The 17497-nt window shown below is 47.1% G+C and overlaps 1 protein-coding gene across 2 annotated transcripts in view; it reads right to left on the reverse strand.

Moving 5' to 3' along the window:
- sh3yl1 (SH3 and SYLF domain containing 1) overlaps positions 1 to 12989 on the reverse strand; it is a 47861-nt gene extending 34872 nt beyond the window's left edge. Inside the window, exons 1-2 of one of the 2 annotated variants that reach the window (XM_056301340.1) lie at positions 12955 to 12989; positions 12588 to 12813 (exon numbers count right to left, since the gene is read on the reverse strand). In XM_056301340.1, coding sequence (XP_056157315.1) covers position 12588 — 1 coding nt within the window. In that variant the 5' untranslated portion in view covers positions 12589 to 12813; positions 12955 to 12989. Of the gene's footprint in view, positions 1 to 12587; positions 12814 to 12954 lie in introns of those variants that run through there. The other variant, XM_056301341.1, reaches the window with a different exon arrangement.
- Between the last annotated feature and the right edge of the window lie 4508 nt (positions 12990 to 17497).

The raw sequence follows: 17497 nt of genomic DNA on the forward strand, positions 1-17497 counted from the left end.
TCACAACACAGCAACACGTGTAACGGTGACCACACAAGTATTAACAGTACTTCATAACACAGCAACACGTGTAACGGTGACCACACAAGTATTAACAGTACTTCACAACACTGCAACACGTGTAACAGTGACCACACAAGTATTAACAGTACACCACAACACAGCAACACGTGTAACAGTGACCACACATGTATTAACAGTACTTCATAACACAGCAACATGTGTAACAGTGACCACACAAGTATTAACAGTACTTCATAACACAGCAACACGTGTAACAGTGACCACACAAGTATTAACAGTACTTCATAACACTGCAACACGTGTAACGGTGACCACACATGTATTAACAGTACTTCATAACACTGCAACACGTGTAACGGTGACCACACAAGTATTAACAGTACTTCATAACACTGCAACACGTGTAACAGTGACCACACAAGTATTAACAGTACTTCATAACACAGCAACACGTGTAACGGTGACCACACAAGTATTAACAGTACTTCATAACACAGCAACACGTGTAACGGTGACCACACAAGTATTAACAGTACTTCATAACACTGCAACACGTGTAACAGTGACCACACAAGTATTAACAGTACTTCATAACACAGCAACACGTGTAACAGTGACCACACAAGTATTAACAGTACTTCATAACACAGCAACACGTGTAACAGTGACCACACAAGTATTAACAGTACTTCATAAAACTGCAACACGTGTAACAGTGACCACACAAGTATTAACAGTACTTCATAACACAGCAACACGTGTAACGGTGACCACACAAGTATTGACAGTACACCACAACACAGCAACACGTGTAACAGTGACCACACAAGTATTAACAGTACACCACAACACAGCAACACGTGTAACAGTGACCACACAAGTATTGACAGTACTTCATAACACAGCAACACGTGTAACGGTGACCACACAAGTATTAACAGTACTTCATAACACAGCAACACGTGTAACGGTGACCACACAAGTATTAACAGTACTTCATAACACAGCAACACGTGTAACAGTGACCACACAAGTATTAACAGTACTTCACAACACAGCAACACGTGTAACGGTGACCACACAAGTATTAACAGTACTTCATAACACAGCAACACGTGTAACGGTGACCACACAAGTATTAACAGTACTTCATAACACAGCAACACGTGTAACAGTGACCACACAAGTATTAACAGTACTTCATAACACTGCAACACGTGTAACAGTGACCACACAAGTATTAACAGTACTTCATAACACAGCAACACGTGTAACGGTGACCACACAAGTATTAACAGTACTTCATAACACAGCAACACGTGTAACGGTGACCACACAAGTATTAACAGTACTTCATAACACAGCAACACGTGTAACAGTGACCACACAAGTATTAACAGTACTTCATAACACAGCAACACGTGTAACAGTGACCACACAAGTATTAACAGTACTTCATAACACAGCAACACGTGTAACAGTGACCACACAAGTATTAACAGTACTTCATAACACAGCAACACGTGTAACAGTGACCACACAAGTATTAACAGTACACCACAACACAGCAACACGTGTAACAGTGACCACACAAGTATTAACAGTACTTCATAACACAGCAACACGTGTAACGGTGACCACACAAGTATTAACAGTACTTCATAACACAGCAACACGTGTAACAGTGACCACACAAGTATTAACAGTACTTCATAACACAGCAACACGTGTAACAGTGACCACACAAGTATTAACAGTACTTCATAACACTGCAACACGTGTAACAGTGACCACACAAGTATTAACAGTACTTCATAACACAGCAACACGTGTAACGGTGACCACACAAGTATTAACAGTACACCACAACACAGCAACACGTGTAACAGTGACCACACAAGTATTAACAGTACTTCATAACACAGCAACACGTGTAACGGTGACCACACAAGTATTAACAGTACTTCATAACACAGCAACACGTGTAACAGTGACCACACAAGTATTAACAGTACACCACAACACAGCAACACGTGTAACAGTGACCACACAAGTATTAACAGTACTTCATAACACAGCAACACGTGTAACGGTGACCACACAAGTATTAACAGTACTTCATAACACAGCAACACGTGTAACAGTGACCACACAAGTATTAACAGTACTTCATAACACAGCAACACGTGTAACAGTGACCACACAAGTATTAACAGTACTTCATAACACTGCAACACGTGTAACAGTGACCACACAAGTATTAACAGTACTTCATAACACAGCAACACGTGTAACGGTGACCACACAAGTATTAACAGTACACCACAACACAGCAACACGTGTAACAGTGACCACACAAGTATTAACAGTACTTCATAACACAGCAACACGTGTAACGGTGACCACACAAGTATTAACAGTACTTCATAACACTGCAACACGTGTAACGGTGACCACACAAGTATTAACAGTACTTCATAACACAGCAACACGTGTAACAGTGACCACACAAGTATTAACAGTACACCACAACACAGCAACACGTGTAACAGTGACCACACAAGTATTAACAGTACACCACAACACTGCAACACGTGTAACGGTGACCACACAAGTATTAACAGTACACCACAACACAGCAACACGTGTAACGGTGACCACACAAGTATTAACAGTACTTCATAACACTGCAACACGTGTAACGGTGACCACACAAGTATTAACAGTACTTCATAACACTGCAACACGTGTAACGGTGACCACACAAGTATTAACAGTACACCACAACACAGCAACACGTGTAACGGTGACCACACAAGTATTAACAGTACACCACAACACCGGCCGTGTCCTAAATCACTCAGTACTGTAGGGCTGTCCGACTGTATAGTGAGAATTATTATACCCTATATAGTGGAGTTGAAAGATCCCACAATGCATCGTGAAAAAAAGCGTACAACCGACGGTGACTAACCAAACACACTACCCAGATAGCAAAGAATCTTTTGGTCCGACTATGGCCCACATCTGCAGGGCTGTTATGGCCCACATTTGGCCTTGAGTGATGGCGTTGGCTCAGGGTGAGTGTGGCTGCCTCGGCGTAGCCACACATGGGCCACATTTAGAGAACACATCTGGCCCACATAATGTGTGCTGGAACCCAAGTCAAGCCTGGTTCATTACATTTGGGCCATGTCTGGCACACAAAACACTTGCAGTGCCATAACCGAGCGTAAGTACCAAAAGTGCCCCAGATTACGCCCAAATGTGTGCGTTATCTGGGTAGACCATCATGCATTGCGCTGAAAGGCAAATGGCTACGGATGAGAGGAGAGAGAGCAGCATGAAAACTGCAACCTGTCGTAGTTTGTTTGTCCTTATGATGACAGGCATGACACAAACCGATGAGTTGTGGCCCGTTTAATGTGAGTAAAGCAGCGCATCACAACACAACCGGCCACAAAGTACTTTGTGTTTATTAATTTGGGAAGGTACGCTACGTATAACATCCCATATTTGTCACAAAAATGCATGCCGGTATTCATTGTGGACGGTCCACTAGCCGAAGAGCTCACTACATCCTCACCAGAGAACTCCCTGATAGCGAGGAGGGAGTAGTGAATGAATGAATGAATGAGTTCAGACACAGTGTGGGAGCGTCTTTCTGAGAGCGTTGAGCCGATACCCAACATGTCAGAGCTGTAGGTGGTTTCAGACGGAGCTCCGCAGCAGGTGTGGCTGCAATAAACCACGAGTGTGTCATCTTCACTACAACACTGACCACACTGGGAGTTGTCATATCAAACAAAAATGTTATTGTAATTCAAAGGATTTCTCCCTCTCAAACACACACACACACACACACACACACACAGGTATTTGATGTCATGAGTCAGTTGTTAAGCTATGCTAATTAGCTTATTAAAAGGTAACAGGTATCAAAATAGGTGTGCACAGGTGGTGCTGGGAGGGGCTTGATGACTAACTGGTTGGAGAGACTGCACATGATTGTATTGGAAGGGAGGTTCTGGCTCAGGTCCACCACACACACACACACACAGAACCACACACACACACACACACACACCTAGGGACAATTTAATACGGCCGATTCACCTGCCCTGCATGTGTTTGGACTGTGGGAGGAAACCCACGCAGACACGGGGACAACATGCAGACTCCACACAGAGGACCACCCGCAGACACGTCACACAACACTCATGATATGGAGGCGCCCAGGACCTCCATGCTGCCCACAGCCCCCAGAGGATGTAACACCAAAATAACCAGCCATGATAACAGATCCCTACCCCGAGCAGTTGAGTTAAACTTCCCTAATCAGCCACACACACACACACACACAGCAGCTGACCATTTGGTTTGGTTTTGTGATTGGTATCTTGGCATGGCCCTGGCTGACGGCACTGTGGCAGAAAACAAGAAGTGTCTGGATCACACGACCTCTGTCTGTCTGTATGAAGACCACTGTCTCTTCATCTGTCCTGTGTTCTGTTTGTCTCCATCTGTTTCTTTCCATCTCTCCATCCACCTGTCTGCCTGCCTTCCTGTCTCTGTCATAAACTCAGTCTACATATTTGTGTGAATGTCTGTCTGTCTGTGCCCCCTATCTGTCTGTCCGTCTGTCCGTGTCCCCTATCTGTCCGTCTGTCTGTGTCCCCTATCTGTCTGTCTGTCTGTCTGTCTGTGTCCCCTATCTGTCTGTGTCCCCTATCTGTCTGTCTGTCTGTCCGTGTCCCCTATCTGTCCGTCTGTCTGTGTCCCCTATCTGTCTGTCTGTCTGTCTGTCTGTGTCCCCTATCTGTCTGTCTGACTGTGTGTCTGTCTGTCTGTCTGTGTCCCCTATGTGTCTGTCCGTCTGTCCGTGTCCCCTATCTGTCCGTCTGTCTGTGTCCCCTATCTGTCTGTCTGTCTGTCTGTCTGTCTGTCTGTGTCCCCTATCTGTCTGTGTCCCCTATCTGTCTGTCCGTCTGTCCGTGTCCCCTATCTGTCCGTCTGTCTGTGTCCCCTATCTGTCTGTCTGTCTGTCTGTCTGTGTCCCCTATCTGTCTGTCTGACTGTGTGTCTGTCTGTCTGTCTGTGTCCCCTATGTGTCTGTCTGTGTCCCCTATCTGTCTGTCTGACTGTGTGTATGTCTGTCTGTCTGTCTGTCTGTCTGTCTGTCTGTCTGTCTGTCTGTCTGTCCGTGTCCCCTATCTGTCTGTCTGTCTGTGTCCCCTATCTGTCTGTCTGTCTGTCTGTCTGTCTGTGTCCCCTATCTGTCTGTCCGTGTCCCCTATCTGTCTGTGTCCCCTATCTGTCTGTCTGTCTGTCTGTCTGTGTCCCCTATCTGTCTGTGTCCCCTATCTGTCTGTCCGTCTGTCCGTGTCCCCTATCTGTCTGTCTGTGTCCCCTATCTGTCTGTCTGTCTGTCTGTCTGTCTGTCTGTCTGTCTGTCTGTGTCCCCTATCTGTCTGTCTGACTGTGTGTCTGTCTGTCTGTCTGTGTCCCCTATCTGTCTGTCTGTGTCCCCTATCTGTCTGTCTGACTGTGTGTATGTCTGTCTGTCTGTCTGTCTGTCTGTCTGTCTGTCTGTCCGTGTCCCCTATCTGTCTGTCTGTCTGTGTCCCCTATCTGTCTGTCTGTCTGTCTGTCTGTCTGTGTCCCCTATCTGTCTGTCCGTGTCCCCTATCTGTCTGTCTGTCTGTCTGTGTCCCCTATCTGTCTGTCTGTCTGTCTGTCTGTCTGTGTCCCCTATCTGTCTGTCCGTGTCCCCTATCTGTCTGTGTCCCCTATCTGTCTGTCTGTCTGTGTCCCCTATCTGTCTGTGTCCCCTATCTGTCTGTCCGTCTGTCCGTGTCCCCTATCTGTCTGTCTGTCTGTGTCCCCTATCTGTCTGTCTGTCTGTCTGTCTGTGTCCCCTATCTGTCTGTCTGACTGTGTGTCTGTCTGTCTGTCTGTGTCCCCTATGTGTCTGTCTGTGTCCCCTATCTGTCTGTCTGACTGTGTGTATGTCTGTCTGTCTGTCTGTCTGTGTCCCCTGTGTGTCTGTCTGACTGTGTGTCTGTCTGTCTGTCTGTGTCCCCTATGTGTCTGTCTCACATCAGTGCAGTCTTGTGTCTGTCAGTCAGCATCAGGAGAGTCTCTGTGATAATTATGAATTAAACTCAACATGGACAGGACACACGCTTGTTACTGTGCACACAATGCTTTAATGATTTCTGTGTGGATATCATCTGAGTCATTATCTCCGTTGCCATTGTGACACTTCTTTTCAACAAAACCAATCGGATGAAACTCTATGAATGAACCGTCACAGGCCATGGCTGAAGCTGCCCCAAACAACCAGCATGGGCTCATTAGCATCAACACAGCATCACCAACCGCTAGCTAACATCAACACAGCATCACTAACCGCTAGCTAACATCAACACAGCATCACTAACCGCTAGCTAACATCAACACAGCATCACTAACCGCTAGCTAACATCAACACAGCACCATTAACCGCTAGCTAACATCAACACAGCACCATTAACCGCTAGCTAACATCAACACAGCACCCTAACCGCTAGCTAACATCAACACAGCACCACTAACATCAACACAGCACCACTAACCACTAGTTAGCATCAACACAGCATCACTAACCGCTAGCTAACATCAACACAGCATCACTAACATCAACACAGCACCACTAACCGCTAGTTAGCATCAACACAGCATCACTAACCGCTAGCTAACATCAACACAGCACCACTAACCGCTAGCTAACATAGACAAAGCACCACTAACCGCTAGTTAGCATCAACACAGCATCACTAACCACTAGCTAGCATCAACACAGCACCACTAACCGCTAGGTAGCATCAACACAGCACCACTAACCGCTAGCTAATATCAACACAGCACTTCTAACCGCTAGCTAACATCAACAAAGCACCACTAACCGCTAGCTAACATCAACACAGCATCACTAACCGCTAGCTAACATCAACATAGCATAACGAACCGCTAGCAAACATCCATACAGCACCACTAACCGCTAGTGAACATCAACACAGCATCACTTACGCTAGCTAGCATCAACACAGCATCACTAACCGCTAGCTAGCATCAACACAGCACCACTAACCGCTAGCTAACATCAACACAGCACCACTAACCGCTAGTTAGCATCAACACAGCATCACTAAGCGCTAGCTGACATCAACACAGCACCACTAACCGCTAGTTAGCATCAACACAGCATCACTAACCACTAGTTAGCATCAACACAGCATCACTAACCGTTAGCTAGCATCAACACAGCACCACTAACCGCTAGTTAGCATCAACACAGCATCACTAACATCAACACAGCACCATTAACCGCTAGTTAGCATCAACACAGCACCACTAACCGCTAGCTAACATCAACCCAGCATCACTAACTGTTAGCCAACAACCCATTAACAATGCAGCACAGCAGCCTTCAGGACAGTATGACAGCTGAACTGGACAAAGACAGAGAGAGACAGAGACAGAGACAGACAAAGCAAGACAAACAGAGACAGACAGACAGACAGACAGACAGACAAACAGAGACAGACAGACAGACAGACAGACAGACAGACAGACAGACAGAGACAAACAGAGACAGACAGACAGACAGACAGACAGACAGACAGACAGACAGACAGACAGACAGACAGACAGACAGACAGACAGACAGACAGACAGACAAACAGACAGACAGACAGACAGACAGACAGACAGACAGACAGACAGACAGACAAACAGAGACAGACAGACAGACAGACAGAGACAAACAGAGACAGACAGACAGACAGACAGACAGAGGTGGTGATGAGCTTCCTTTAATTGTGATTCAGCTGCTGAATTGACTGATACACATGTAATTACTGTGCTGACCAATCTCCTTCCTGTGTGTGTGATGTATCCGGTCTGTCAACAGTTGTCTGTCTTTCTGTTAACCAGGCTATCAGTCCATCTGTATCTTTATCAGTCTGACAGTCTGTCTGTCAGTGATTCTGTCTGTCTGTCTGTCTGTTTGTCTACTCCAGTCTGTATGTTGATGTCTCTTCATGGCTTTCTGTCTGGACCCTCAGGTCTTGCACTCAGCAGTGTTTGTGTCTACAGTTCTCAACATCCATTTCAAATGTGGAATGCAGAACCAGACTGACACTGCTCCAGTTCAGCTACTCTGTGGTCACCAGCAGGGCTGTGGCTGGACTGGTCAGCTCCTAGTATCCGGTAGCAGGGCTGTGGCTGGACTGGTCAGCTCCTAGTATCCGGTAGCAGGGCTGTGGCTGGACTGGGGAGTCTACACTTATCCTACCGGCAGAAGCTATTCTGTTAGTCTTTCTCACCATGTCTTGGACAAACATGTCAGGTGTTCCGCAGGGTTACCTGAGAAAATTACATGTTTGTCCTTTATTGTTCTGCCTATACATGCTGCCACTTGGGGGAAATTATCAGTGATCATGAAATGAATTTCCATTTTTATGCTGATGATACGCAGTTATATTTATTTGTAGCGTCAGATGGCCCCAATACTCTCAATCGCTTGACGAATTGTCTGTCTAGTATTAAACAATGGATGAGAGAAAACTTTCTCAGATTGAACAAAGACAAGACGGAAATTCTCCTTGTAGGCACTAATGCACAGAGAGAAATGATATCAAGTAGAATGGGAAGTCTGGCTGTACAGAACAAGACTGTAACAAAAAACCTGGGTGTCATCGTTGACTCTGAGTTGGATTTTAAATCACATATCAACAATGGCACAAAGGGTGCCTTTTTTCACCTAAAGAATATTGCTAGAATTAGACCCTACGTCTCCCTGGAAGGCGCCAAAAAGCTGACGCATGCTTTTATCTCTTCGCGTCTAGACTATTGCAACGCACTTCTTACTGGTTTACCCCAAAAAGAAGTATCGATAGGCTGCAACTAGTACAGAACGCGGCAGCAAGGGTCGTAACAAAAACCAGGATGAGAGATCCCCATGACCCCGGTTTTAGCGTCTTTACACTGGCTTCCTGTAGCACTGAGGGTTGATTTTAACATTATTGTACTTGTGTTTAAAGCTCTACATGGTTTAGCCCCCTCACACCTGTCTGACTGCGTATCTGGTGATGTTCCGAGCGGCTCTCTCAGATCCTCTGGTGCTGGCCTGCTGCTCACGGTCCCTACAACGCACTACAAGAAGTGTGGCGAAGCAGCATTTTGTTTTTATGCACCGGCGGCTTGGAACAGACTCCCCCAGCAAATAAGAGAAGCAACATCCATAGATAGTTTTAAGAATCGGCTCAAGACCCATTTTTATGCTCTTGCTTTTAATTAATTCCACTTTATATTTCTTTTATTCTTATTTTCTATTTTGTACTGTGGTTTTATTTCTTGCCTTGTTTCATGTTTTTTGCCTAGCTCCGTGTTTTATTACTTTTAACTTATTTTATCTGTATTGTTGTTGGGTTTTATTGTTTCCCCTGTTTTTAATGTAAAGCACTTTGAGCTGCCTTTTATGTATGAAAGGTGCTATACAAATAAAGTTTATTCTTTATTATTATTATTATGTAGAAGTGTATGAATGTGCAGCAGGACACAAACTGAATCTCAACTAAAGCACAATTAAAATTCTGAGAGCTGTGTCTCAGGTATCTTCCAGCACAGACCAGATATTATAGCTTTGTGCTGTTTTTTTGTTTTTGTTTTTTGTTTGGTTTTGTTTGGGGTTTTTTGCATTTTGTACTTTGTAAGACATTTTCTGTATATTTTTATTTTAGTTTTGTAAGTACACAATATCATTTCAGTTAGTTTATTTTCTCTAAAGTCTACTTTTTATTTCATTTATGCTAACAATTTTTTCAGTTTTAATTTTTAGCTTAGTTTTAGTTTATTATAATAACCTCAACACACACACACACACACCACTGTCTGTCTATCTGTTCTTTCATGGCATTAATGGTTGACCTAACGGTGAGAACTACATCAGTGCCTGGATGCAGGTGGCTCCTTCAAGGAGCTGAACGGCTCATTACAGGGGCAAGAATGAGCTACAAGCCCACAAAATCCAGGTCTCTGGTCCTCAGGAAAGGAAGAGAAGAGAAACCAACCAGTTCAGTGTGTCCTTGGGAGGCACCCAAATTCCACATGTGGCCGAAAAGCCTGTCAAGAGCCTGAGTAAGATCTTCACCAGCGATCTGAAAGCAACCAGTGAGGACCTCAACACATGACTCTCCACAGTGGACAAGTCAGGCCTTCCTGGAAAATTCAAGGCCTGGATATATCAACATGGAATCCTGCCTCAGCTCTTCTTGCCACGGCTAATCTATGAAGTCCCAATCACCATTGTGGAGGACTTCGAAAGGAAGATCAGCCAGTTCCTGTGCAGGTGTCTGGGCCTGCTGTGGAGCCTAAGCAACATTGGCCTTTATCGGCATAACACCAAGCTACAGCTTCCTCTCAGCAGTCTAGCAGAGGAGTTCAAGGTCACCCGAGCCAGAGAAATCCTGCTCTACTGAGATTCTGCTGACACCAAGGTCTCCTCTGCAGGTATCGTGGTCAGAACAGGAAGGAAGTGGCACGCATAGGAACCAGTTGAGCAGGCTGAGGCAAGGTTGTGGCACAGCATCCTGATGGGCACTGAGTCAACTGGTTGGGCCAGGCTTGCGATCAACTCAAGACCTTGTTACAGTAAAGCCAGAGGAAAGGAGAGGCAAAAGCTAATCCAGGAGGAGGTACACACATAAGTGGAAGAAGCTTACTACAGCAGAATAGTGGGTATTTGCAAGCAGTGGGCTTGGCCCAAGTGGGAGCATACAACCAGCCGAAAGATCACCTGGGCAGAACTTTGGAAGGCGGAATCACACCGATTCAAGATTTTGGTCCAGTCAGTGTATGATGTCCTCCCGAGCCCTACCAACCTGCTCAGCTGGGGCCTGGCGGACTCACCTCCTTGCCAACTCTGCCAGAAAAGGGGATTTTTGGAGTACATCCTGATCTGCTGTCCAAAGGCCTTGAGAGAGGGGCAGTATCACTGGCACCATGACCAAGTTCTGCGGGCAGTAGCAGACACCATCTGCAATGGGGTCAGCTACAGCAAGCAGCAACACCCAAGAAAATGCATCCTCGCCTTTGTTCGAGCAGGAGAGAAGCCCCAGCCAAAGGCCTAGGGTGGGCTGCTTGCAACAGCAAGGGACTGGCAGTTCCCAGGGAGGCAATCGAGGTTGCAGGACACCATCACTGCTACCACACTCAGTTCAGACATGGTCCTGAAGTCCGTGGCAACCAAGCAAGTGGTTTTGCTAAAGATAACTGTCCCCTGGGAAGATCAGATGGAGGAGGTGCAAGAACGGATGAGAGCCAGGTATGCAGATCTGGTAGCTGAGTGTCAGCGGATTGGGTGGAAGGCCCTCTGTGAGCCAGTTGAAGTGGGCTGCAAGGGTGTTGCAGGCCAGTCTCTACACTAGGTCCTGTGACTTGGGGATTTGTGGGCTGATAAGAAGAAGAGCCATTAGGAACATCTTGGAAGCCACTGTAAATGCTTCCCATTTACTCTGGTTGAAGAGGGGTCGCGCTACCTGGACACAAGTGGGGCCTTCATCACCCCCGGCTGGGCTGCTTGAGTGAGGGTGTCTGATGTTAAGACCCGAAACAGCTGATGACCCTGGGTTCATTACTGACGATGTGTCCAGGTTGCACCACAATGGTGTATCAAAGACCTGTCTATGTGTCTGTCTAGTTTCCTGTCTGTCTGTCTGTATTTTTCTGTCTCTGTCCGTCTGTCTATCCATCCATCCGTCCGTTTGTCTGTCTGTCTGTCCTTCTGTCCAACTATTTTTCTGTCTATCTATACGTCTGCCTGTCTATCCATCTGTCTGTCTGTCTGTCTGTAGACCCCTGCTGACAGTTCAAGCTGAGTTAAATCAAGTGTGAGGCGACAACCCTAACGTTTGGTTTGAGCTTTTATGAGGAAATAAACGGTCCATTTACTGCCATCAATGTTACAAGTTGAGATAAGAGTTTTAAGAGGCCTATCCAGATGACCCCAAACCTCCGCTGTCAGCCAGCAACAGGAAAGAGCAGCTTGAGTTCTCCTCGTCTCTCTGGACGTGTTATCTGTCACACAACATCTAAAGCACATCCAGCTCTCAGTCTCCAGGCGACTCACAACAAGGACCTTAATCACACCGATTACACAGCTCAGTAACTTTTATTGAAAACCTTCTGGAATGGGGGTTTTCCCCTCAGAGAAAATGTCTGCACATCTTCCTGATTCAAACACGGGCTTCACTAATGACGTTCAGCTCTGCAGCACAAAACACACCAAGCCAGCAGAGAAGCTTCCGGATGGGACTCAACGGGTTAAACAGTCTGCAGGAGAACACTAGAAACTTCCATTTACACGCGCGCGCGCTACGGGAAGGGGGCGAGAGAGGAGGGGGGGGGAGAGCTCAGACTGTTACAGTTTCGTTAGAAAAGCGAAGGAACAACGAGCGAACGGACAGCTTGAGAAAACAGTCACACCATCAAACCTTCTCTTCTTTCGCTCCTTCACTTACTTCTCCTTCACTTCACTCGCTCCTTCTCTTACGTCTTCACTTCACTCGCTCCTTCTCTGACTTCTCCTTCACTTCACTCGCTCCTTCTCTTACTTCTTCTCTCCCCTTCTCTTCTTCCCGTCCAGCCGTGCGCTGTGGTCACCTGAGCCAGGTGAGCTCCGAGCTGCGCCGGAAACACTTTGAGTCCACCTGCGGCTCGGAGTGTCCCGCGCGCTGCCGTGACGACCTGCAAACGTCACGCAGGAGCGGAGGAGAGAGAGAGAGACAAACAGACAAAGAGAGAGAGAGAGAGATCAAACCCTTCCACTGGCTGAGTTATTTAAAACCAACCACACACTCCTGGCTGACTTTCAGACACCTCACTCACACGGAAAACGGAGACAGGCGCCGTCCGGACAGCCCGCCATGTCCTCAGGACCCGCTGCGCGCTCACGTCAAGTGTTGCCTGTCAACTGGGCGCGTCCCCGAGCTATGGAATGAGGCCAGGTGAGCGCAGCGCGTGACCGAGGCGGTTATGCGCATGTTCCCATTTCCTCTCTGTTTATTCAAGGCAGTGTTTTCCCATGTGTGCAGCCTGACTCTCTGGCAAACACACAACTGCACACAACCACCACTCTACATCCACCTCTGCACACAACCACCACATTACATCCACCTCTGCACACAAACACCACCCTACATCCACCTCTGCACACAACCACCATTCTACATCCACCTCTGCACACAACCACCACTCTACATCCAACTCTGCACACAAACACCACTCTACATCCAACTGCACACAAACACCACTTTACGTCCAACTCTGCACACAAACACCACTTTACGTCCAACTCTGCACACAAACACCACTTTACGTCCAACTCTGCACACAAACACCACTTTACGTCCAACTCTGCACACAAACACCACTCTACATACCACTGCACACAACCACCACTCTACATTACATTACAGTCATTTAGCCAATGCTTTTATCCAAAGCGACTTACAATAAGTGCATCATTTAACGTAGGAAATCAGGAGACCTACTAGTCATCAGAGGTCACAAGTGCACCTAAACAAGCATCTAAGCGCAAAACCAGTGCTAAAGTAAAAGTGCAAGAAAGAGATTTTTTTTAATGAGTGAATACAACAAGTGCTAAGAACAAGTAACAGGGTAGTAGTTCTTGAAGAGGTGAGTTTTCAACCTGTGCTGAAAGATGGGCAGCGACTCCGCTGTCCTGACATCATTGGGGAGTTAATTCCACCACTGTGGGGCCAGGACAGAACAGAGCCGTGACCGGGTCGATCAGCAGCAAGGGAGCAGCTACTGGGAGCCAGTGTAGGGACATGAGAAGGGGAGTTGTGTGGGAGAACTTAGGGCGGTTGAACACCAGACGAGCTGCAGCTTTCTGAACAAGCTCCAGAGGTCTGATGGCCGACGCCGGGGCGCCAGCAAGGAGGGAGTTGCCGTAGTCCAGCCGGGAGATGACCAGAGCCTGGATGAGCACTTGTGCCATCTCGTCGGTGAGGAATGGGCGAATCCTCCTGATGTTATAGAGGAGAAATCTGCAGGAGCGAGCAACCGATGCAACGTTTTCAGCAAACGACAGTTGGTCGTCCAGGATCACACCCAGATTCCTCACAGTCCGATTTGGCGTCACCACAGTGTTGTCAATGGTAATGGCCAGGTCTTGGTGTGGGCAACCTGTCCCCGGGAGGAACATCAGCTCTGTTTTGTCCAGATTGAGCTTCAGGTGATGTGTTGCCATCCACTCCAATATGTCAGTCAAGCACGCAGCAATGCGTGTCTCTACTTGTGTGTCAGAGGGAGGAAAGAACAAGATCAGCTGGGTGTCATCGGCATAACAGTGGTAAGAAAAGTCATGCGAGCAAATAACAGAACCCAGGGATGTTGTGTATAGGGAGAAAAGGAGAGGACCCAGAACCGAACCCTGTGGAACACCTGTAGTCAGTCTGCGAGGCTCCGACACAGATCCCCTCCATGTCACCTAGTTGGAGCGACCCGTCAGGTAGGTTGCAAACATTCAGAGTGCAGAGCCTGTGGCACCCAGCCCCTCGAAGGTAGAGAGGAGGATCTGGTGGTTTACTGTGTCAAAAGCAGCTGACAGGTCCAGGAGTATCAGGACAGAGGAGACAGAGTTTGCTCTCGCAGAGTGCAGCGACTCTGTCACTGCAAGGAGGGACGTCGCTGTCGAGTAACCGACCCTGAACCCAGACTGGTTGGGGTCCAGGAGGTTGTTCTGGTGGAGGTACAAAGAAAGTTGGTTAAATGCAGCACGTTCAAAAGTTTTGGATAGAAAGGGTAGAGGGGAAACTGGTCTGTAGTTTTTGACATCAGAGGGGTTAAGTAATGGTTTCTTGAGAAGGGGGTGACTCTAGAAGTCAGATGGAAAGCATCCTGCCTGGAGGGAGGTGTTGATGAGGTGGGTTAGATAGGGAAAGAGTTCAGGTGCTATAGACTGAAGAAGAGGGGAAGGAACCGGGTCAAGGGAGTATGTGGTGGGTCGACTGGATGTGATGAGGTTTAGAACCTCGTCGGGGGAGAGGGGAGCGAGGTGGGATAGGGTGGGACATGGAGGTGAAGGAGGGTGCGATAGTGCAAGCAGCATTAACCGGGTGGTGAGAAAAGGAGGATCTGATGTCATTTACCTTCTTGTCAAAGAAGTTAGCGAAGTCATCAGGGAGAAACTAGGAGGAGGAGGTGGGGGTTGAAGAAGTGTACAGAAGGTTTCAAAGAGTTTCTTAGGGTTAGAGGCAGAGAATAGGATTTTAGAGCAATAGAAGGCAGCTTTAGCAGCAGAAAGGGAGAAGGAGAAAGTAGAAAGAAGAGATCGGAAGTTGAGTAGGTCCTCTGGGAGTTTGCCTTTTCTCCATTTGCGCTCTGCCACTCTCAGGCTCCGTCTGTCAGTACATACTGAGTCGGTCAGCCAAGGGGCAGGTGGAGTTGGGCGTGCAGGCCTGGAGGTGAGGGGACAGAGATTGTCCAGAGAAGAGGAGAGGGTAGAGAGAAGAAGATCAGTAGCAGTGTCAGGGGGTAGGAGAGAGAAAGATTCAGGTGTAGGGAGGATAGAGGTAACAGAGGAAGAAAGATCAGTGGCGGAGAGAGAGCGGAGGTGTCTACAGGTGGAAACCATGTGGGTAGGGGAAGGGGCTGAGAAGAGGGAGAGAGAGTAGGAGATGAAATAGTGGTCATAGAGCTGTAGGGGAGTAACAGAGAGATTGGAAATAGGACACTGTCTAGTAAAGATAAGGTCCAGCTGGTTGCCGGCCTTGTGGGTAAGAGGAAGGGGTGAGAGGTGAAGGTCAAAGGAGGAGAGGAAAGAGAGAAGAGGATCTAGCTTGTTAGTGTGGATGTTGAAGTCACCGAGAAGGATTAGTGCAGAGTCATCAACAGAGAAGTGCGAGACAAGTGTGTAAAACTCCTCCAGAAACTCACCAAGGGGGCCTGGTGGGCAGTACACAACCACAATGGTGAGTTTGACTGGATAAATCAAATCAATTTTATTTGTATAGCCCAATATCACAAATTTGCCTCAGTGGGCTTAACAGCAACACAACATCCTGTCCTTAGACCCTCTCATCGGATGAGTAACAACTCCCTAAAAAAACCCTTTAACAGGGAGAAAAAGTAGGAAGAAACCTCAGGGAGAGCAACAGAGGAGGATCTCTCTCCTAAGACGGACAGCGTGCAATGGATGTTGTGTTCACGCAATTTACATAATACAACATTGAAAGAGGATAACAGAATTATAATGGACATAAAATTTATGAAGAACATGATGCACAGGATGCCGAGCAGTGTCCACATGCCAACGGAGCAGTCCAGGACCCAAGCCACGCGACCAGCATCATCATGTAGTAAGAAAAACTTATGTGAGGAGTGGAAGGGCAGGCAGCATCCAAATGACGACCACCATCACAACAGAGACCTGGGAGGAGAACCGACTGCACATGCAGGCAAGAGAGACTCACACGACACCATTCAAACACAGAAAAAGAGAAAGGAGAAGACATCATTCAGAGAGACAGAAAAGACATGTTAGAGAAGAGAACAGTTTGCAATAGTCATTAGCCATAATCAATTAAGTCATCAATTCATCATAATCTATACTCGATAATCTCGTAGGCAGAACAGTGGTTGGTAAATTCATTGAGAAAGAAATATCTGGATAAGAGACAGTAACAGCATGAAATTCAAAAGAGGGCGGAGAAAATTGTGGAATGGAAACAAGAGAGTATTTCCATTTCAGGGAGATGAGCAGGCCAGTACCACCACCCTACCTCCCAGCTCTGGGAGTGTGAGAAAAAGAGTACACATCAGACAGAGGTGCGGGTGTGGTAGTGTTTTCTGGCGTGATCCAGGTCTCAGTTAGAGCAAGGAAGTTGAGGGAGAGCAAGGATGCGTAGCCTGAGATAAACCCTGCTTTCAGCACCGCAGACTGGCAACTCCAGAGCCCTCCCGTCACCACCTGCTCAACGTGAGTGGAGAGAGTGGGATAGAGGAGATTGGTAGGGTCACAGCACCTCGGAGTGACCCAACGTCTATGCCAGCCCCGGGAAGAGGAAAGGACAGGAATGCGAAGGAAACACATAGTCTATACTAGGTACACAAAATACAGATGACTGACCGGATCTAAAAAGAGCAGTCCGTGCTTGACGAAGTCTTGGCTTGAAAAAGTTGCATTTGTTTACTCTCGCCTTCGTTCAACCTAGGCTTGTTTGCCTAAGACCTGGAAGTAGCAGCAGTGATTTAAAGAACACTGATTGCTAATTGTCTGCCATGAGTGCAGGCCACACCCTGGCCACTTAACACCCAATTGGCCAAAGAGGTACACTGAAAGAGGCCTATTGCCCAGAAACTGGTCACTTATGTAAAACTCTATCAAACCTCACACAATACAATT

The sequence above is a fragment of the Lampris incognitus genome, chromosome 21 (assembly GCF_029633865.1).
Source record: "Lampris incognitus isolate fLamInc1 chromosome 21, fLamInc1.hap2, whole genome shotgun sequence".
Lineage (NCBI taxonomy): Eukaryota > Metazoa > Chordata > Actinopteri > Lampriformes > Lampridae > Lampris > Lampris incognitus.